Below are 20,625 nucleotides of genomic sequence, written 5' to 3' on the forward strand. Positions count from 1 at the left end.
TTACGGTGTTAACTGTGGTTGTTTGACTATTTAAACAAAGTAAGTTTAGCCACTAACAATTTGAGTCACTTAACTTGGAAATATTCCTTCAAAAAAAAGTACGGTAAGTCGTTTGAAGGGAAGTAATGTTAGGGTAGTCTGAAAAGTTGCTAAACCTAGCAACAAATGTGCTAAATTGGTATCAATGCATTCAAATAGCCAAATACACACACTCAATAATTGCATCATTTGCTAAATTAAAACCAGAGACTAAATAACGTCTGAATCCCAACTTTATTTTTCACATACAGTGTCAAAAAACAACTGATGAGCGAGACCGGATTACATACAATAGAAATCATATGCACTAGGTGGCGCTCATTGCGAAATCAAGAGCGAGGCGTGGCGACGATGTCGTACCTGCGCGGCACGTTAGCAAAGCTGCTGTACTCGGGACTCAGGTCCACGCTGTCGGGTCCGCCGGCATGAGAAAAGACAAAGTTCTGCAGAAGTGACACCACGAAGAGGAAAATCTCCATGCGAGCCAACGACTCCCCGACGCAAGCCCTTTTCCCTGATGGAACGAGCCACAAAGACGAGCAGGTGAGCTAACCTGATTGTGCGCGTCATTTCATTTTGTTTTTGCCTTTCAAAAACGTCAGCATTTTCCTAAGCTTGTCCTGTTCAGGATCATGAGTTGTATTTTTTAAAGTGTGTTTTAAGACCTTAAGTGCTCTTAACTCATTCACTGCCATTGACGGCTATAGACGTCAGAAATTCATTTAAACAATTTCTATTAGTTAGTTTAGAACAGATGTAAAATTTGTTATTAATCTTGCGTTAACTAGTGAAGTCATGTGATTAATTACAATAACAAATTGAAATCGCCTGATGCCCCTAATAAAAAAAAGAAAAGAAAAGATGAATAAAAATTAGGGGCGTCAGACGATAATTTTTTAAAATTGTAATTAATCGATTAATCACAAATTTTATTAATTTTATATCTGTTCTAAATGTACAATAAAAATATCTAGGTTTTCATACTCTTGTTAACAAAAGTGGAAAAAATGTGAAACTACTAGAAATAGTTCAAATGAATTTTTGACTTCTATTGCCGTCAATGGCATTGAATGAGTTAATGCTATAAAAACACGACATTTAAAAAGTACGTTTTCTATAGCGCACATTTTACTTATTGCAGAGGTGGTCTGGAACGTAACCCCCAAGATTTGTAAGAACAAATAAACGATTGGATGAACAGTTGATGAATTTGAACAGCTGAGAGTGGGTCAAAGGTCACTTTTTGTGCACCCGTTTTACCTGCGGAGAACGGAAGAAACGCCGGATTCTTCTTGAATGTGCCATTGTGGTCCAGGAAGTGTTGAGGGTTGAAGGTCCACGGTGTGGCCCACTGCTTCTCCTCTTTGAGCACCGAGTGTAACAAAGGGATAATTATTGTGTCCTGTGGATGGCAAACACAAATGTTCATCATCATCATCATCATTATCTTCATCATCTCCATGAGATTTGACGCTGACCTTCGGAATGCGGTATCCCCTGAAGGAAATGTCCCGGAGGGCGTAGTGAGGAATGCCCATGGGCACAAGGTCCATCAAACGTTGGACTTCGTGGAGGACGGCGTCAGTGAAGGGGAGGGACTTCCTGTCCTCCATAGCGGGGGGACGACGTCCGATCACAGTGTCGATCTCCTGCTGCGCGCTCTCTGCCAGACAATGAGTTAAGTCAGTGACTGAATGCCAAATTAAACTACAGTAAATTCTCAATATGTGCACAGTAAACCTCCCCTGCAGCGTGTTTTTTGCTCAGTTATATCCAAGGTTATTATAATTAATGAAATAAAGCAAAAATGATCAAATATATAATAATAAAATGATATAAAAATGCTTTAAAAAAGAAATAAAATTAGCTGAAAATATCTCCCCTTTTTATAATCAACTCAAATTTTATAAAACTAACCAGTTAAAATGTTTTTTTTTGTTTTTTTTTCTCTTTGTCAATTAATATCATACATGTGCTTTCGGGGTTAATTTTATTTATTTCGGTATTGCTGTACGTCCGTACAGAAGATGGAAGGTCAAACAGTCATTTGTGAATTGTAGTTTGCTTTATCACACTATAATTAGTCACCTTCTTTCTCTTTTTCTTACACTCAACAAATAACAATAAAAACTCAAATGAAGCATTTCCCCAATAAATAAAAAATAAGGAAAATTAACAAACCGGCTCTATAAACCTAATTAAAACTAACTGGGGAAAAAAAGGCAAATCAAGATGAAAACTAGCATAATGAAAAATCCCCAACTATTGTAACCCAGGTAACTTTTAGTAATTTAGTTCTTTGTTATGCGGTGTAATTCCAATTTGGGCCACTAGGTGGTGACAGTATTGTGTATGTATTAGTCAATTTGAAAGAAGATCCCTACCATGCATGGTCGTCAACAAAAAAAATTCTTAAAATACTGATAGAAAAAAACAAATATTTTTGATTTGCTGGAAATGCGATGTATTTATTTCAACTTTTACATCTCATCGTACCGCTGAAGCTAACTTGGCCAACAGTAGCTGCTAGCATTCTCTCTTGACTTTGTGTCGCTCTTACTCAATCATAGGCTTTGGAAAAATTGACAACTTTAGTCCTCGGTCTTGCTTAAATATTGTATAATTGATCAGAAGGTAAGTAATGTTTTTCACCGTATGTTTGTGACAGCTTCCTGTGTCTGACCTTGGACTTTGGGGTATTTGATGAGCACGCTGAGGGCGAATCGGATGGTGGAGCTGGTCGTTTCTGTTCCTGCCAGGTACAGATTCAGCACACTGGACACCAAGTTGTCGTAGTGAAACTCTGTGGTGGCGTTGTGTTTGTCCTAAAGACGCAAAGCAAAAAAAGCCATGATTTCAAAAACAACAAAAACTGGATTTCGGACAGGGAAGCGGAGGATTCGATTTGACACCTGATCGAGTCTGATCAGGAAGCAGTCGATGTAATCTCGAGGGCACCCGGGACTCAGCGTGTTCCGGTGCTCCTCAATCTTCTCCGTGATGAAAGCTCTCAGCTCTTCAATCCAGGCAAACGTTTTGTGGTGCTTACCGGGCAGCCACTCCATCAACCGAGGGAAGACGTTGTACAGCTGTGATGGAAAGGAATGGAATAAGAATGAAGTGTGCAAAATAATTTGCAATAACTTATGCATCGTTTTTAAGTCGCATCCCTACAAATCAAAAATCCGAACTTCCTTTTTTGTCCAATTGCCGCTTGACGGCTTTTCCGTTTAAACTCCTCTCTATTCCTCCCTTCCTTAAAAACTGCCACGCACTCGCACAGGTGAGCACATTTTAAGAACCCGCTGTTTTTTTAGCACCTGCCCCCGGGGGCTGCTGCCGAATCTGATGGTCTCTGAGACGATCTGCAGAAGGTGCAGGAAGTGCTCGTCGTCGTAGGCGAAGCGCTGACCAAACACCAGGCAGCAGATCACGTTGGACACGCTGCAGCTCAGGAAGTAGCTCGGGTCGAAGGGCGTGGCTGGAGAACAAAAGGCTCATTAAAAACAGCCCATGAACGTACAGTGGAACGGTACCTCAATTATGTCCTGTTAGCCAGGGATTTGGCGCCCCCTCGTGGCATTTTATGGCACGACAAAGAGTGCAAATAGGCAGCCATTCACTATAGATACATGGATAACTGTCTCCTACAAACCTTGGGTGGTGTTGAAGCGAGCCGCCAGGTGTTTGCTTTCCTCCTGGATCCACTCCTCCATCCCCTTGCGGCCCATCCCGAAGTCCCGGAGGGTCGTCAGGGTGAAGCGACGCAGTTGGCGCCAGCGCTCGCCGTTGCTGATAGCCAAACCTTAAATGGCACATATTTACATACGGCACATACAGTACAGCGGTACCTTGGCTTACAAAAGTGCCTCAAGTTTTTTATTCATCACAATTATATTAGGGCTTATATTGGCCCAAAACTAATGTGGCAAGGAGTAATTACTTTAGTTTTATTGGCATGCCCCATATTAGGTATGTACTTTTTGAAATAATAATATTATAATAATAATTTCTTGCAAATCCTTTTGTGGACCCTCAATTGACAAATCATAGACCACAGCAGGGTTTGGGGACCCCTGTTGGCAAACCGCTGCTTCAAAGGGTGACAAGTCTACAAAAGGTTACCATAGCCTTTGGTGGCCCGGACCAGGAACGGAACCGGTCCTCTCCCGGTGAAGTCATCCGCTTGGTCTACAAGCGCTTCCTTGACAGTGTCGAAACCGACCAGGACAACGGTTCTCCGCCAGCCCAGATGCACGGTCAAGACTGGCCCGTAGCGCTTACTCAGCTGCAGATACAACACAAAATGCATTTATAATCAGTGTCAAATATAATTCTATCTATCTATTAGGTGGGAATCTTTGAATGTCTCACGATTCGATTACGACTTTTGGGTCTGCGATTCGATTCAGAATCAATTTTCGGTTAAGGACGATTTTTTTATTCAAAATGATTTGATTGACAATGATTTTTGCTTCAATCTATAGATGTGCAAGGAATTGTAATGATCTACTCCAGTCGGACTCGCTACTGCTAATTAGCTCGCTACTCGCGGCACTTTTATCACTTAAAAGGATGGCTCCACGCTGCAAAAAAAAAACTTTTATTGGAATAACTTGATCGTGACTTTTTCTTTCTACTCTCTAATGTGGCTACAACTTAACAGTGTATTAGACCGCGTGGAACCACACTGCCCCTCAGTGGCCAAACCGGGTACAACATGAACAGCGCTCCCAATAAAGGCACACACAGATAAAGGCAAGACAGTATGAAATTATTTAAATAAAATCGATTTTGGGACATTTAAAATCGATTCTGAATTGTACTAAATGAGAATTGCGATTCTTATGAGAATCTATCTATCTATCTATCTAATGTACAATGTGTGTATATGCAGTAATAATAAGCTCTATTGACTGTCGTAATAGTATTTAATGAAACAACAAGAACAACTTTTACTTCAGTTGTATGAGTAGGCCACTCTTCCGTACAATTGTTGTCTATTCATCCCATCAGTGATGTTTACAAATGGCGTTAAGATTGTGAAGGCATCCAAAGGTAAAATGTCTTTGGATCAAAAAAGTATGATAAGCCCTACAATGGAGGAGTAAAAATAAACAGCACACAAAGTAGACGCATTATATTCCAATTGTTGTTGGTGGTGTTGCTCACCTCGAGGAAGGTTTTAAAAGGCGCTTTCTTGTCCAGCTGGTGCAGGTTTCCTACGAGAGGAAGACGAGGAGGTCCTGGAGGGAGTGAAGTCGCTGTCAAGTTGCTGCGATACTGCTTAAGTAAGCACAGACACAGCAAAAGCACAATTCCGCCCAAAAGCAAAACAAGATCCATGCTTGCTGCTCTCCCGTCGTCCTGCGGCAGATATCAGGTCAGCAGACTAACCCGAAAGCACCTTTATCCCACATTCGTGCTGCAAGCTACATTATAGTGTTAAAAAAACAAACAAACAAATCAGATTTGAACGTTGTCTTGGGTGTCAACGCCCACTTTCGGACCTCCAAACGTGCAGTAATAATAGGCTACACATTAACGCCATTCACAACTGGAGCCGCCACAATGTTTATTGTTAAACAAATGTGTTTGAATAACATTTGAACACAGTTCAAATGAGTGGTTACGTGACTACTGAGATTGAGGACGTGATAAGAGACACAGTAAAGGCGGGTTTGAGGATTTGGCGGCAATATAGCAACTGGCCCACAGAGGGCGAGCGAGACACAGCCGACACTTTCATTAGGTACACCTGGACATTCCGATACAGCGATCATGAATGTATGTATACTATACTACAATATATATTTTGCTATGCATGATTTGTATTTGATTTTTTTTTAAAGCATATTCCTTTTCCATGTTTGGTAATACTTCCAGTGATTTAAATGAATAGTTTTCATTAGAAAATAATAATATTAATTAAAAATTATATATATATATATATATATATATATATATATATATACACCAGTAGCTAATAATAACTTGTTTTGACTCTAATATCATAGTGTAATTTTACCTTGGAAAAGTGTTGCTTTATTTTCGTCAGATTTAAAAAATATATTTATTTATTATTGTGACAGTAGAGCTTTTTTTCTTTCTTTCAAAAATACAATAGCCACACGCTTCATTCCTATCACATTTAACATGCAAGGTTTATGAGGAGGGTCCTTTGAAAATTTCTCCCTGTATCCAAAAGAACGGCTGCATTAAAAATGAATAGCGAATTCTCTGATTGGCTGATTGGGAGGCGGTCGGTGTCAGCGTGGCGTGGCGACGAGCTGGTGTCGTCGCGGCACATTGGCAAAGCTGCTGTACTCTGCGGTCAGGTCCACGCTGCCTGGGCCTCCCGGGCAGGAGAAGCTAAAATGCTGGAGTAGCGTCACAAGGAAGATGAACAATTCCATGCGAGCCAGAGACTCGCCGACGCAAGCTCGTTTTCCTGGGAGGACACACACACACACACAAGATAGCAACAAATGGAATCCTCTCTGTCTCGTTTGGTTGGATCTGATTGCAGCATTCGATACAGTGGACTACAGACAGTATTATGTTGGCTCTTTTGCAGCACCAGGTGGGCATTAGTGGTAGTGCTCTTGAGTGGTTTAGATCCTATTTTGGCTGACAGAACTTTCCATTTTAGCCTTGGGTGCTCTGAGTCCCGCACAGCCTCACTGGTGTTCCACAGGGTTCTATTTTAGGGCCCCTCCTGTTTTCATTCTTTTTCCGATCTGAACTTGGCATTCCAGTCAGCCATGATGACTAGAATAGATCTCTTCTAAACCTCTGTAGAAGCTTTGGATTGTCTGATCATATTCCTCCACAATGATAGCGTTGGCGTTGAATGGTTTAGCTTTGAGCGTAACGATCATCACCCGTTCCGATTTTGGGCAGAACGAGGATGGAGTTCCTCAAGATACTCGAAATAGAATTAAGATACCCTCTGCCAGATGCAGAAAAGCAGCCACAGATCACAACCAAGACTCCTCCATATTTCAATATTTCTGAAACAAGGCCCGCCTTCTGATCCAGAATTACACAATACTCTTGAAACGTCATTGTAGCCTACTCAGAGCGAAGACACCCGTTGCCAGTGGCACATACCTGCTGAGAAAGGCATGAACGCCGGGTTCTTCTTAAAGTTGCCGTTGTGGTCCAGGAAGTGTTGCGGATTGAAGGAATGAGGCTCTGCCCATTGCGTCTCATCTTTCAGCACAGAGTGCAACATGGGCACGATGATGGTGTTCTGTTGAAGACTGACATTAGGACAACAAGAACCCAACCAGGAAGTGAGGGCTGTGCGCTGAGGGCTACCTTGGGAATGGTGTAACCTCGGAAGGAGATGTCACGGAGCGCGTAATGCGGCAAACTGAAGGGGACGATATCCAGGAAGCGCTGCACCTCGTGGATGACGGCGTCCGTGAAGGGCAGCGACTTCCTGTCGTCCATTTTGACGCAGCGCTCTCGTCCAATTACTGTGTCGATCTCCTGCTGCATTTTTTCTGCACAAAAAAAACACCCAAAAAACAAGAAAGTTGTTTTTTTGTCTGTCAGACATCCATGTCATGGAGAGATCTTCAAACAAGATGAATTATTCATTAGACAAATATTTTTTGGAGTTAGGAGAAGTTTTCTTAACTCCTTCACTGCCATCGACGGCTATAGACGTAAAAAAATCATTTAAACAATTTATATTATTTAAAAAAATCACTTTTGCTAACACGAGTATGAAAACCTAGACTATTTTTATAACAGATATAAAATTTGGTATTAATCGTGAGTTAACTAGTGAAGTCATGTGATTAGTTACAGTTAAAAATGTTCGCCTGACGCCCCTAATTTAAAAAAAAGGCATCCGACGATTAAAATTTTTAATCGTAATTTATTGCATGACTTCAATAGTTGACTCACGATTAATCACAAATTTTATATCTGTTATAAAAAAAATTAAATTAAATTAAATGGATTTTTTCTTTTAAACTAATAGAAATAGTTCACATGAATTTTTGACGTCTATAGTCGTCAATGGCAGTGAATGACAAAACTGGCCGGCAGTTTTGGCCGATGCTTCATCCTTCTCTGACGTGTTTAAAAATAGCTGATGTGCCGAAAAACTTTCAATGTAAAATTTCTCCATCAGACTGTGTCTGTACTCTGCTCCTTGGCAAGAATGGTGCCCCAGGTGCGTGGGCCCAACTGCTTTTAGACACCGCACCAGGATGCCATGTCAGCTCTGAATAAAACTGTAGCCAGGTAAGAGAAGTTCTCTTTTACCTTCACAAGATTTCAAAGTCTTTTGGACTGAATTGCCTTCAAAAACCAACAAGTGTCCATTTGACTCCATTCAACTTTTTACAGATCACATTTTTAGCTCTCAGGTGCTAGCCATGTGTCTTTGTCCTTGCGGGGAGCTTCAACCTTGTACTCCGGGATGTTTGATGAGCACGCTGAGGGCGTATCGGATAGTAGAGCTGCTGGTTTCGGTTCCCGCCAAGAAGAGATTCATTACTGTGGCCACCAGGTTCTCGTAGAAGAACTCAGTGGACTCGTTGTGCTTCTCCTGAGGGAACAATGTGTGGTTACAACTGGTCTACCTGATGCACTACATCCATAACAATCAAACCGTCAACATTCCAGGGGTTAGTCGATCAGTTCTTTCCGACCTGTCGGATGCGGTTGAGGAAGCAGTCGATGTAGTCTCGGGGCGCGTCGGGCTCGAGGGAGTCTTGGTGCTGCTGGACCTTCTCCTTGATAAAAGATCTCACAACGTCTATGTGGCCAAACACCTTGTGATGACGACCGGGAAAGCACTCGGTCAGCCACGGAAAAAGGTTGTGCATCTGTGGAAGATTCCAGTCGTTGATATACTGTAAAGTACTCACAAAAAGTTTGATATTGGATTTTTGGGTGAAAATTTAGGATAAAGCTAAAATGCACTATAGCTAGCCTTTTATAGGTGAATTTAATTTAGGATAAACTGGAGTGCCACTCACCTGTCCAAGAGGGCTGGCCAAAAACTGTATAATTTCTGTAATAATGGCGAGCAGCCGCAGGAAGTCGGCGTCCTCGAAGTCAAAGCGTTGGCCAAAGACCAGGCAGCAAATCACATTGGACACAGTGCAGCTCAGCAGGAATGAGGGGTCGAAGGGGGCGGCTGGATTTTTTTTTTAAAAAGGGCATTGACATGGAGTTCATACACTGATGACATCATCAGAGGCAGCCAAGGGCTTTGTATTATGTAAGGAATGAACTGTTTTCAATAATAAAGCAACATAATCCAAAATTATTTGAAGATCTACAAACTATGGATTGTGGACCCCAAGATTAGGGTCCGGGAACCCCATTTGGAGTCAGGCAATTGCCACTGAGAGTTCCAAAAGCACCTTTGTAAGTCTTAATGCGGGCCGTCATGTGTTGGCTCTCCTCCTGGAGCCACTCTTCCATCCCTTTGCGGCCCATTCCGAAATCTCGGAGCGTGGTCAGGGTGAAACGCCGCAGCTGATGCCAGCGCTCGCCATTTGCGAGGCCCAAACCTGACAAAAAAAAAAGAGGCCATTTTGGCAGCGCATATAAAAGTCAACTTTTTGGGCACAACTCACCATAGCCCCTGGTGGCTTTGTGGATGAAGGGAATCTGCATTCTGCCAGTGAAGTCGTCGGCTTGGTCCACCAGAGCCTCTTTGACGGCCTTGTAACCCACCAGGACCACCGTACGCTGCCAGCCAAGATGCACTGTCATCACCGGGCCGTACGTTTCACTCAGCTCCATAAAAAAAAAAAAAAAATCATATTTTCAAGTCATCAATAAATGTTGAATCATACCAGCTATTTAGTGTTTATAAAAACAAAAAATATTATTTTTCCAACTCATTCTGCCCTAGATTGAAATATCATTAAGTGTGTGAAATCATCTCACCTTAAGGAAGCTTTTAAAAGGAAGGTGTTTGTCTATTTGTGGCAGGTTTCCGACGAGAGGCAGTGCGAGCGGGCCCGGAGGAAGCCCCCCCTTCCCGCCACTCTTCTGTTTGCCGTTCAGTAACCACAACAGAGCCAGCAGGACCCCCAGCAGCAAGACGGCCACAGAGAGATCCATGACAGACGCTCACACGGACGGCAGACAAGGATTCTCATTCGGGATGACTTTTGCCCGCGTTTATCGACCAGAAGAATCAAGTGAAGTTTGACCTCAACCAACATGGGCCAAGACACGCCTTTCGCTTACACGTCAGGTGATATCAGGTGAGGAAGATTCAAATTATTATTATTAGAATATTTTTTTATGTTGCACTGAGATGAGAGTATATTATTTTTTAGAGGTGGGGTGTACGCCTCTGCAGAGGAGCCATTACACCTTGCACACTCTCAGACAATGCCACCTACTGTAGTGGATGTGCAATTACATTTTGTCCATCCATCCATCCATCATCTACCGCTTATCCGGGGTCGTGTCGCGGGTTTATGTATTTATTTTTTTATTTACTTACTGTTTTTAGGTATACCATCTTGCTATACAAGAATAAAGTCTTATTTATCCAGGGTTAAAAGTCTTAGTTTTGGAGAAAAAGCCAGACTTTATTTTCAAAAACATTTTTTTTTTTTTTTAATAATATGACATTGATTAAAATTGCTTTTACTATGTAAAAAAACAAATCATGCTATACGACAATAGGCCTCAGAGGTAAAAAAAAAATAATAATTCTTGATGGGTTTAAAAACATCAAATTTATTGAGGAGAATCATTTTCTGTCTTTGAAATAACAAAGAGGCTTAACCTGCCCGTGCATCGAACGAGGGCTTGACCTTATTTCCGTCGTCATCGTCTCGCTCAATCAAATCGGAACTGTGAGATCCGACACGTGAGTCAGTTGCATAATGCATCAAAATATGGAAGCGATAAATAGAGATTAAAGCAGCAATACTGGATGGAAACTGTTGGTTTTGTGTGAGTGTGTGTATATATATTTTTCCACTAGTGCATTTGTAATGGTTGTCAATCATACACGTGCCAGCCCGGCCCCCATCCCCCACGACGGTAAACATGCGATCGTGTGTTTGCTTGTCAGAAAACGACAAACTAGTATTGCACAGCTTTTAATATAAAATGGAGGGAACGTCTCATGTTCAACAGAAACACCAAAGGGGATGTTTACAGTGGAGATACAAATGAGAGTACACTCAATAACACCATAGCCTCGTGTTGAGCACATCCTGCCTCACATTGAAAATGTTCCCTGTTCGAATCTCAGCTCAGGCCTCTTTGAAGACTGTGAGATGTCCGCTGGTGTGAAAGTGAGTCTGAATGGTTGTCTGGATGTGGCCGGTGATGGCCCGCTGACCTGGGAGAGGCTCCAGCACAACAAACGGAATGGAAAATGGTTGGATCGTGAATGATTTACCTGAGGCGCGTCGGCATATAAAGCCAGGAAGAACACCAGCATTCATTTCGTATTCAAGGGGAACCAAACCCAAGATGCCAAAACTTCAAATGTGCGTATCTTCTTTATCAGCTCTCTAAAAATAATAATCTATTAAGCATTTAGTCTAAAAATTACATTTAAAACATGACTTCTACTCACATACGGGGGCCGCCATTTTATGTTTTTTTCTGTCCCGCCCTGCAAGTGTGCGAATTAGCGAATTATTTCGCTGCTCTTGTGATGATGAATTATTCTGTTTAATTCTTATTCCACAATCAGAATACAGTTCCGTGTTTTGGCTAATGCTGGCACATGCAATTGCTTTAAAAACTTTTTGGTTTAGTTCCCCTTTAAGAAGACATTTTAAAGCAGTGGTTCTCAAATTATTGTCCCCGAACCCTCAGGAGTTCCTAAATTGTAGTTTAGGAGTCCTCAAAAAAATCCAACAAATTATGTTTTATCATTTGGCGCCAGACCAAGGGCGTGGATCTGGACTTTTAGGTGGGCCCCAAGCCTTTTGGGGCTCCGTATGAAGCCCCGCCCACTCCCTTTGATTGATAAAATATTGATTATGTGGGTGTCTTGCGGCTGACATTGTTTCATCATTGTGTTGGCTCCATTGCCATCGGCAGATTTGTGGCCGGATTTAAAAAAAATTAACAACAACAAAAATAATCTAATATCATGTTGACGTTGCATAACCTGTTGTGAATATCACTTTTCCCCCTAAAAATAGGCAACTGTTTACTACCTTTGATCGTTTAAAGCTACACATGGCAATTACAATGTTGAATAAGCTTTAATATTACGAGGTGGTCTTTGATAGAATTATTCCCCTGGACCCAAAAAGTTTGAGAAGCCCCGCGTTAATCTCGTGCCAACACAAGCGTCATTTAAAAGGCAAACCCCCCGCAGTCAAACGCGTCAAAATCGGAGTCGCCCTCAAAGTCGAAGCTGTTGAAGTGCGTGTCGGAGTCCACGTCCTGGCCGCAGGCGTGAAACGAGCCCCCGGCCGGCATCTCCGAGAAGCCCCCCGAGCCGGCGTGGACCATCTCCGGCGCTCTGCCGACCAACGGCGAAGACGGCGAGCAGGAGTTGAGGTAGCCCAGGGCCGAGGAGGCGGCCGCCCCGCCCATCAGCAGGCACACCGCCCGCACCGCCCGGGCGTCGCTGCTATTGCCATGGCGAAGACAATCCGACACCCGGTGAGGAGGGGCCACCGAGACGCTGCGTAGGGATCGCCGGGGGCCGCCGACTGATGGGAAAGTGAGAAGAGTCGTATTTATGCTCAACTGTGATCAAAATCCATATTGTGTTGAAAATTTTGTTTTGTTATCGACAAAAAAATTACAAAATTGGCAATATAACTTTGCCCATCTTTCAATTGATTGGATAAATTATCTTGGCTAATTTTGTTCAAGTACAAAGCTTGCAAATGTCCAAATTGGACTACTTTCTAGTCAACATTTTTGTGCATCTCATTAAAGTTATACATTATGAATTTTATTTGTAAGCTAATTCGCTAGTAAACTGTTATTTGAAGCCTGCAAAAATCGCCATCAAATCAACACTTAACTAGCCACTTAGCAGCAAAATGGCCGCCTTCCTGTTCGTTTGCCGGCTTGGGTTTCTGAGACTTTTTTTGTGCATCTCAATGTAATAGACACGCCTCTCCAATTTTTGTTTTGATTGCTGATACATTTTTTTTTAGATAACTCTAGGAAACCAAATGTCCAAAACTAAGCAGCAAAAAATGCCCACTTCCTGTTTGTTTTAGGGCTTGGGTTCTTGAGACTTTTTTTTGCATCTCTGGTTACAAAAAAAAAAAAAAAGCCTTGCAAATGTCCTTTCTATTTGTGATACAATTTTTTTGTAAGCTAATTCTCATGTCCAAAAACTGACCTTGACTGTGACTTCTCTCTCTCAGTGAGCCGCCCCTCTCCGTGACGTGTGCCGACGGCGGCGGGGTACCCTCGCTCGGTCGGGGCGAGCCGGGGTCCTTGTCGCTGGCGGAGTCGGGCAGCGGGTCCCTGTCGATGATGCAGCGTGTGACGCTACGCTGCCTCTGCAGGCTGGCAGGTGACATGACACCCTGGACACCGACACAGACCACCATGGTTAGTAAAAGATGTCAGTGCAACATGAAAACAAAAACGAAAACACTCACCTCTCTCACTTTCCTGATCAGCTTCAGCCACAGACTGCAAAAGGGAAACGTGACAAGTCATTCTATTTGAAGGTCTACGTTTTGATGCATTTCTGTGTCGATGGCAATGTTTCTCATTTGAATTTATTTTATATTTAATACAAGCAGTGATAATAGTGGATATAGAAATGAGTCATTTCTGCTTTCCTGCTCTCACACTATCTGTTTAGTGAGCGCGGCTAACTTATGATGGTTTTTTTTTAAATTTGCCAATGGTCAATCATGATAGAGTCTGGGGAAGTCTGCCTAGCAACAAGTGTGAGTTATGAGGCCCTCTATACAGTCTATTGAGTATAGAAAATGGGCGAACGGATGTTGCGGCGAGACCCACGCGCAGTCATCCGGGTTGTCGGCGAGCATCAGCAAAAATTTGCTCTGCTGCATAATGAGGGCGAAGCAGCAGTCCCTACGGCCCCCCGCCGGCAGCCTGGGCAGGTCCAGGATCTCGCGGCCCTCCACGATCATCTCGCAGTGGCTCTGCAGGTCCACCACCTGGTCGGGCGGGGACTCGCCGTCTCGGCACACCAGCAGGCTTCCCTCCACGCTGAGAACCACGTACTTGTCCTTCCACTGCTTGAACATGAAGCCCCCTGTCGGAGGAATGGGAACAGACTGTGAGTGGCTTCATTTTGATCATTTTACACCAGAAATGTCAACAATTTTGTTTGTGTTTTTGTTAAGGAAAAATGTTGATTAGTAACATCATTTTATAGAATGTGTGTGTGTGTATATATATATATATATAAATTTGTGCAACATGATTGTGGTGTGCCCACTTGGGCCACCGGGAGGCAGTATAATACAGTCAAGCGGACAAATGATGAAAAAAAGTACACTTACTATTACTGTAAGTGACTCGAAAGATGAAAAATATTATATATGCCAGTGAGCACTTTTATATGATCTGTCTACTTATATTGTTGACCTATTTCTATTTAAATATCCGTTGCTATAAGTTTTGTAGAATCATGACCATCGACGCTAACTGTTAGCTTGTCAATGGCATATTTAATTCGCGCTAGCCTTAAACTAGTGGGCCGTTCTTTAGTCATTTTCCATAGAGGTTAAAGAATGCGTATACATGTATGTCCGTGAGTGTTGTTATATGATGTCATCATTAGCATGTAAATGGCGTTTTGCACTTTGTTAGCTTTAAGCTAAATTGACTTTTGTAACTTCATTAAGGCAAAGTTGTGTAGTGTGAAAGTAAATTTAAACTTTTTAATAATTAAAAGTGCTGCTTTTTGTAAAGTGAGTTTAAACGCAACAAATTTTTCAGTATTTAGAGATTAAAGTCACTTTTTTTTTTTAGGAACACACTTCATAACAGTAGACGAATAAAGTATTTCACAATTTAGCCATTTATAAGAATCTTAATGTCAATTCAACAAAATTACCACATGGACCCCTGAATTCCTTAAAAAAAAAAAAAAGACTATTTCCAAAAGCAAAGAGTAATAAAAACAAAAAAGGAATATTTCAGCTTATGTCCCCCTGGGTCCCGCTACGCCAATTTGAGAACCACCGTCCTGTGTGTACATACATGGCTATTGTTTAACAAATCTACCATGACTAACTCTCTGACAACACAATGCTGTCCATTTCCAGGATAGGGCACACGTGACAACGTCAGACTGCGAGCGTTCCAGATAGACCTTCATCCTGTAATAGCCATGATGATGAAGATCCGCTCTACTTCTCTACATGGAGGATTAAACATGAATGGGATTTGACAAAAAGCGAGAGAGGAGAGACAGAAAGGTTTGACTTAAAAGCATGTAGGCAAAAGTATTAGGATTCACGTCGCTGTTCACTTCATCCAGTGCTTCCAAATGTATGAACTAAGACTTTTGGCCATATAGTGTCCTTATATGGGGTGTCCAAAAAGTCTCTTTAAAATTTCAAGAAATGTATTACGAAAGCATGTAATGAGAAACACTAATGCACCATCATTTTTTATTTATGTATTTTTTTAGCATAAACGCCATCATATATCGACCGGAAAAATCAACAAACCTCTTTATTCATTTTCTTTTGTAATGAATGTTAAATTGCAAAAAAACAAAACACTATGGACCCTGTATATATTTTCAAAATGAAGTTAGTGTGTTTTTGTCATGTGTCTGCAAAGTGCTAGGTTGCAATGTTCTCATCCTGACAGAATGAATGATGAGATTAGTCAGGGTGGGACAGAAGTGTCTAAAGTCAGAATCATGTCATCATCATAAAAACACACAAAAAAACAAGGGAGTGACCACACTCAAGAGACATTTTGACCTTTCGTTTACTGCCACTTAACCTTTCAGTCCAGTAGCTAATGCTAATGCTGAACATGCTCAGCAACAGATTGAACCCAAATAATGCACAAGACATGTTGACTGACAATGTAACAGTACTCAGTCATATATTATTTATCCTCTGCAAAGAATGGCTTATATTAGTGCCTTACTGATGATCTGAGAGGAGTTGAGATGTTTGAATGTAATTAATTGTATTTAACTGTGTCACTACTGTATTTTTTTATTTTTATTAAGTACAATATTATGGGGTATTACAACTTTTTAATCGTTTTTTTTCTGGGGGAGGCTAGAACAGATGAATGGCATTTGCATTCATTTCAATGGAAAAATATATGAGATGTATTTTTTGAGTGCCATTGAGGTCACCAAAATACACTTTATCATCATTTTGACCCTACGCTGTTTCAAATGCCAGCCAAGAATTCTAACATGAGCATGTAGCAACATTGAAAGACATTTTTGGGCAGAAACACACTCAAACACAGTCCAAATTGAATCCGATGCAGAAATGACCCACGCGGCCTCTGAACGCACTCGTTTATAACATTAAGATATTGAATTACGGCCTCTGAGACTACACAGGATTGTAGAGTGAATGTCCGCCGAGCAGCCTACCGTATTTCTTGAGGTAGCCTCGGTGAACGCCGCCAACTGTATTCATGGCTGCTCCAAAGTATACAAATGAAGGCCAGAACATGGAACGCTGGAAAATAGGGTAAAAGAGAGCAAGAGAGAGAGAGAGAGAGAGAGCGAGCGGGAATAATCCCCACGATTTAGGCCCTTCCTTTTTTACTCCTGATGCTTGTGGCGGGACGACATCCACAATCATCCTGTTACCCCGGCAGATTAAAACAGGGATTATCAAGCGGGCTACAGCTGGAGGCCAGTCACCATCAAAATATATGCATATATACATTGGTTGCTGTCCGCAGTGCCCTGATCGCCACTGGCACCACTGTTGCCAGTTCCTCTGGTGTTTATTCACCACCAATATGTCAGGCTGGATCCGAAGTCCACAGAATCAGAATCTTGGCCTGGTTGTTCTCAAACAGTTTCGGAGGTGATGGCCATCTTGGTTCTGGGACCTCTAGTCAATACAGATCAACTGTGATGTGCTGCACCGTTTCCTGGACTTCTTTTCACTATACCGCACCTTGAGTCCTGTCTGATGTGATAAAACCCGGCCTCTATAGATCTTCACCTCTCTGCTGTCTTTCAGTCCAGCCTTTTCCAGGCACTGTTGTATTTTCTGGATGTCAACCACTTCTTCAATTTGTCGGCGGTAGAGTTTTGTCTTTCCATGACTGTCCATCTGGCTCCTTCTCCTTATTGGGCTTCTGTTGCATTCACAAAGCAGGTCCATCATCTTGTTCTATTTTTGGAGGCCTGTAGTTTCCTCAGAACTGTAGTGAGCTGCACACATGAACAATTTTAATAATAACCATATTTGGTGTGTATGACACATTTAATTTGAAGTTTTGTTGCTGTTTTTGGTCACATAATTTGATAAGTATATATAATAATAATAATAATTCTAAATAACTGATGTGATTGTGGCGGTATTAAGATGGATTAATTCAATATTGAAATATTTTCATTGTGTCAAAATCCAGAAAATCTCATGCAACATGTGCCACTGGACTCCTAGTGCCAAGTGCAAATGTTTTGTTTTTTTTATCCTTTTGTCACTGCCTGTAAAAGTAATATATGGAGATGATCTGTTTTTACGTGTGAATAATGAAAAACAGATCTATTTTTTTTCTTTTTGAAAGCCGGTAGCCATTACTCATCACAGTTCTCACTAGCTAAACTGAACACATGTACGACAGTAAAACCAAACAGATGTTTCTGCGCTGGCTATACATTCGGCTCTCACGATACAAAATCGTTGGGACAAAAAGAAAAATATTATTATTATAATTATTATTATATATTAACATTATTATTATTATTATTATTATTATTATTATGTATTGAATTTAAAAAACATTGCACATTACTTTTTGCAGTCAATGTTATTGCATAACAGTGGTAAAAAAATAATAGTCCCCCACCATCAGGGGGCGCAAGAGTCTCTGAATCCTCAGGGCTCTGTGGTCACGTGTTAAGCGGACCCTGTGACGTCTCAGCAGGTTTGGAGGGTGGCGGGCAGGCTGTTTGACTGCAAATAGAGGTTGGATTTCATTGTGTGCCCAAAGTTTCCTGTGTGGAACTAACAGTTTTGTTTTGGTGTCCAGGCCTGATAACCTGACCGGCGCAACAATGTGCTTTCAAACCTCTTAATCCACTTTAGCCTCGCCGCCAAATCCTTGTAAATCTTGCAATCAGGAATGCCCACACACACATTGGAAGTCTCAAAACACCCCTCTTTCTTGTCCACGACTCCCCCACCTTACCTCACCCCCCCTCCCTCCTCCCTACTTCCCTGCTCCTATCTGGGAGCAGCGCTGGCGCTCCAATTGAAAAGGCCGGCCTATATACAATGAGGCTCTTTTAAAGGGCCCCGGGGCCATTCTTAAAGGGCCCAATCTTCAGGCCCCCGGCGTGGGAACGAGAAGGGATGAGGGGTGGAGGGGCTGAGACGCACAAAAGAAAGACACAACAACATAGCAGTTATTGATGAAAGTCACGTGACCTGCACATGGTCAAGTGCAACACCTCCTTAAAAGGGGGTGTTAACAGTTTTATTTGTATAATTAAAAAAGAAAAATCACCGTGCTTGAGGGAGAAATGGGCTCCGTGATTTCCCAATACTATTTGAAACGCGGACTCATCAGACCGCAGTTTTCGGAAGTGTTGCGGAGCTCTTGTGGCAATATCCTGTTAATGCAGCGCCGTCTGAGGTCACAAAGGTCACCGGCATTCTATGTTCCTCCAAATCGCTTTGATGATATTATGGACCTTAGATGATGAAATCCTGAAATATGTTGCAAAATAAATGTTCTTTAACTGTTGGGACTGTTTGCTCACGTAGTTATTCACCTCGCCTCAATTCATGCCAGTGAACAACGGAGCTTTTGGGGAGTGCTCCTTTTCTACCCAATAATGACTCTCACCTGTTTCAAATGAACCTGTTCACCTGAGCATGTGTCACTTTTGGAGTGAAAGTGTTGCAGGCACCAAAGTCCAAATGAGACAATATTTGTTTGATTTGAGCTTTAAGGAGAGGAAATCAATTATTTTTATGTAATAGAGGATTAGCAACCGCTGCGTTGATGTCTTTGATTATCATCAGAAAGGTGTTTTTTTTTTTTTTTTTTGTTACATTTCTCTTTTAAGACTAAAGCACTTTAATTATCATTAGAAAGTTATTTTTTGTGTGTTAAATTTCTCTTAAGATTAAAGCACTTTAAAACGTTTTACTCTCACCTTTGACTGTTTTGTAGTTTTGACGCTGCTTGGGTGGAGCTTAGTTCCAAGTTAGTTCCAAGTTGACCAACTCGACTGGGTGGTTCGGTTCAGGGGAACATCCGCGGTGCAATTAAAAAGCCGATTGTGTGTGCAGACAATCAGCAGCCTGCGGGGGCTCGGGCATCCTCGGAAGAAAAGAAGGAGGAGGAGGAGGAGGAGGAGGACGGAGAAGAGAAGGAGGAGGGTGCAAAGAAGCTGACTTGTGGAATTTGAGTCCTGCTCGAAAGAGGAGGAGGAAGAGGAGGAGGAAGGCGGGAGTGGAGGAATGTACGTGCGCTGTGTCGGAACCGCACATTACAAACAGTCGCTCGCTAAAGTGGACTAAAAAGTTGACTTGGAGTTTATTTTGGTTGACTTGTGATCTCTTTTTTTTTGTTTGGGTGGGGGCAGCAAGCGGACTTGGTTCGCGTGGCGGACGACTTTCTCCCACTTTTGAAAAGCGCGACATGATGAAGAGATGATGGGACGACAGAGGGCGATGACTCAATCGAAAAAGGAGCCGACTTTTCGGGGGGGGCCGTTCGGCTCTTGGGGGTTCGTCTCGCTTCTGGTGTTCGTCTTGGTGGTCGCCTGTGGCCCAGGGAAGGTGGCTTGCCTGCGAGGTATGCAAAAGGGAGAAGCGCTCCAGCTTCTTTACTTTACTCTTCGTTCTTTTCCCCCCCTCCTTTGTTTTTTTGTTTTTTTTCATGGTGAAGCTCGTAAAGAGAAATTAGCTGGGGAAGTCAATTAGCTTTGGTTGGACTTCAAAGGAGGAGGAGAAAGTTGTGGATGAGGGTGAAGAGGAGCGGCAGGTAAACATCTGGATAGTCAGCTCCAGAGGCTGCAGCGTCCCTGTTAATTAAAAAAAGTATCATAAATACGAAATAATAAAAACATTTGAAAACAATATTCACGTGTAAATACAATTTAAAGTATTTATACTCAGTTAAAAAAAGCAGAACATTTAAAAGTTGAATATAAAAATATGTAAATAGAAATAATAAAATGTGTAAAACTAAGCATATACAAACTACATTTTTACATAATTTTTTAGACGTAATTATTCACTTACATATTGGGTTTTAACGCATATTTTTTTCGTTACTTTGTTTCGAGTGCTTCTGTTCAGTTACATCATTTATGTATTTCTTTGACATTTTATTTAATAGCCCATGTGTTTTTGTGCGTTCATGTGTTGTTTCACCTTTATTGTTATTTTGCAGCATCACAGCTACGACTTAATGGAGGATTTAATGATAAATAGT

The 20,625-nt window shown here is 41.9% G+C and overlaps 4 protein-coding genes and 1 long non-coding RNA gene across 10 annotated transcripts in view; 2 read left to right on the plus strand and 3 right to left on the minus strand.

Annotated features, from left to right (window-relative positions):
- Positions 1–254: 254 nt before the first annotated feature.
- On the minus strand, positions 255–5,595 carry LOC147171534 (cytochrome P450 2G1-like). The gene is made up of 9 exons (XM_086080032.1): positions 5,212–5,595; positions 4,165–4,327; positions 3,695–3,844; positions 3,360–3,520; positions 2,952–3,128; positions 2,723–2,864; positions 1,518–1,702; positions 1,300–1,441; positions 255–553 (listed from the first exon to the last, which is right to left on the minus strand). The coding sequence occupies exons 1-9, from the start codon at positions 5,383–5,385 to the stop codon at positions 369–371; spliced, it is 1,479 nt and encodes a 492-aa protein (XP_085936158.1). The 5' UTR covers positions 5,386–5,595; the 3' UTR covers positions 255–368.
- Positions 5,596–5,597: 2 nt separating this feature from the next.
- On the minus strand, positions 5,598–10,201 carry LOC147171535 (cytochrome P450 2F3-like). The gene is made up of 9 exons (XM_086080031.1): positions 9,964–10,201; positions 9,648–9,810; positions 9,432–9,581; positions 9,042–9,202; positions 8,712–8,888; positions 8,467–8,608; positions 7,363–7,550; positions 7,153–7,294; positions 5,598–6,490 (listed from the first exon to the last, which is right to left on the minus strand). Exons 1-9 carry the CDS (start codon positions 10,138–10,140, stop codon positions 6,309–6,311), a joined length of 1,482 nt encoding a protein of 493 aa, XP_085936157.1. The 5' UTR covers positions 10,141–10,201; the 3' UTR covers positions 5,598–6,308.
- On the plus strand, positions 9,989–19,250 carry LOC147171536 (uncharacterized). 2 transcript variants are annotated; one of them, XR_015095521.1, is made up of 4 exons: positions 9,989–10,286; positions 13,392–13,581; positions 13,653–14,284; positions 15,279–19,250. It is a non-coding gene; the product is annotated as an uncharacterized LOC147171536 (long non-coding RNA). The 2 variants fall into 2 exon arrangements; XR_015095520.1 differs by having other exon boundaries at positions 13,392–14,284.
- On the minus strand, positions 11,123–19,591 carry LOC147171537 (uncharacterized). Of its 5 annotated transcripts, none has more exons than XM_086080035.1 (7): positions 19,340–19,591; positions 18,685–18,887; positions 16,586–17,383; positions 14,002–14,260; positions 13,632–13,665; positions 13,367–13,556; positions 11,123–12,719 (listed from the first exon to the last, which is right to left on the minus strand). In XM_086080035.1, the coding sequence occupies exons 3-7, from the start codon at positions 16,884–16,886 to the stop codon at positions 12,358–12,360; spliced, it is 1,146 nt and encodes a 381-aa protein (XP_085936161.1). In that variant the 5' UTR covers positions 16,887–17,383; positions 18,685–18,887; positions 19,340–19,591; the 3' UTR covers positions 11,123–12,357. The 5 variants fall into 5 exon arrangements, with proteins under 5 accessions (XP_085936161.1, XP_085936160.1, XP_085936162.1 ...); XM_086080034.1 differs by lacking the exons at positions 18,685–18,887; positions 19,340–19,591 and adding exons at positions 18,025–18,131; positions 18,247–18,342; XM_086080036.1 differs by lacking the exon at positions 18,685–18,887.
- Positions 19,416–20,625, plus strand: part of axl (AXL receptor tyrosine kinase) — a 29,053-nt gene continuing 27,843 nt past the window's right edge. Inside the window, exon 1 of the mRNA XM_086080043.1 lies at positions 19,416–19,983. Within this exon, the coding sequence (XP_085936169.1) occupies positions 19,839–19,983 (145 nt within the window). The 5' untranslated portion in view covers positions 19,416–19,838. The remainder of the gene's footprint in view (positions 19,984–20,625) is intronic.

The sequence above is a fragment of the Leptonotus elevatus genome, chromosome 7 (genome assembly GCF_054856555.1).
Source record: "Leptonotus elevatus isolate MCC_2025b chromosome 7, RoL_Lele_1.0, whole genome shotgun sequence".
In the NCBI taxonomy this organism is placed as follows: Eukaryota; Metazoa; Chordata; class Actinopteri; order Syngnathiformes; family Syngnathidae; genus Leptonotus; species Leptonotus elevatus.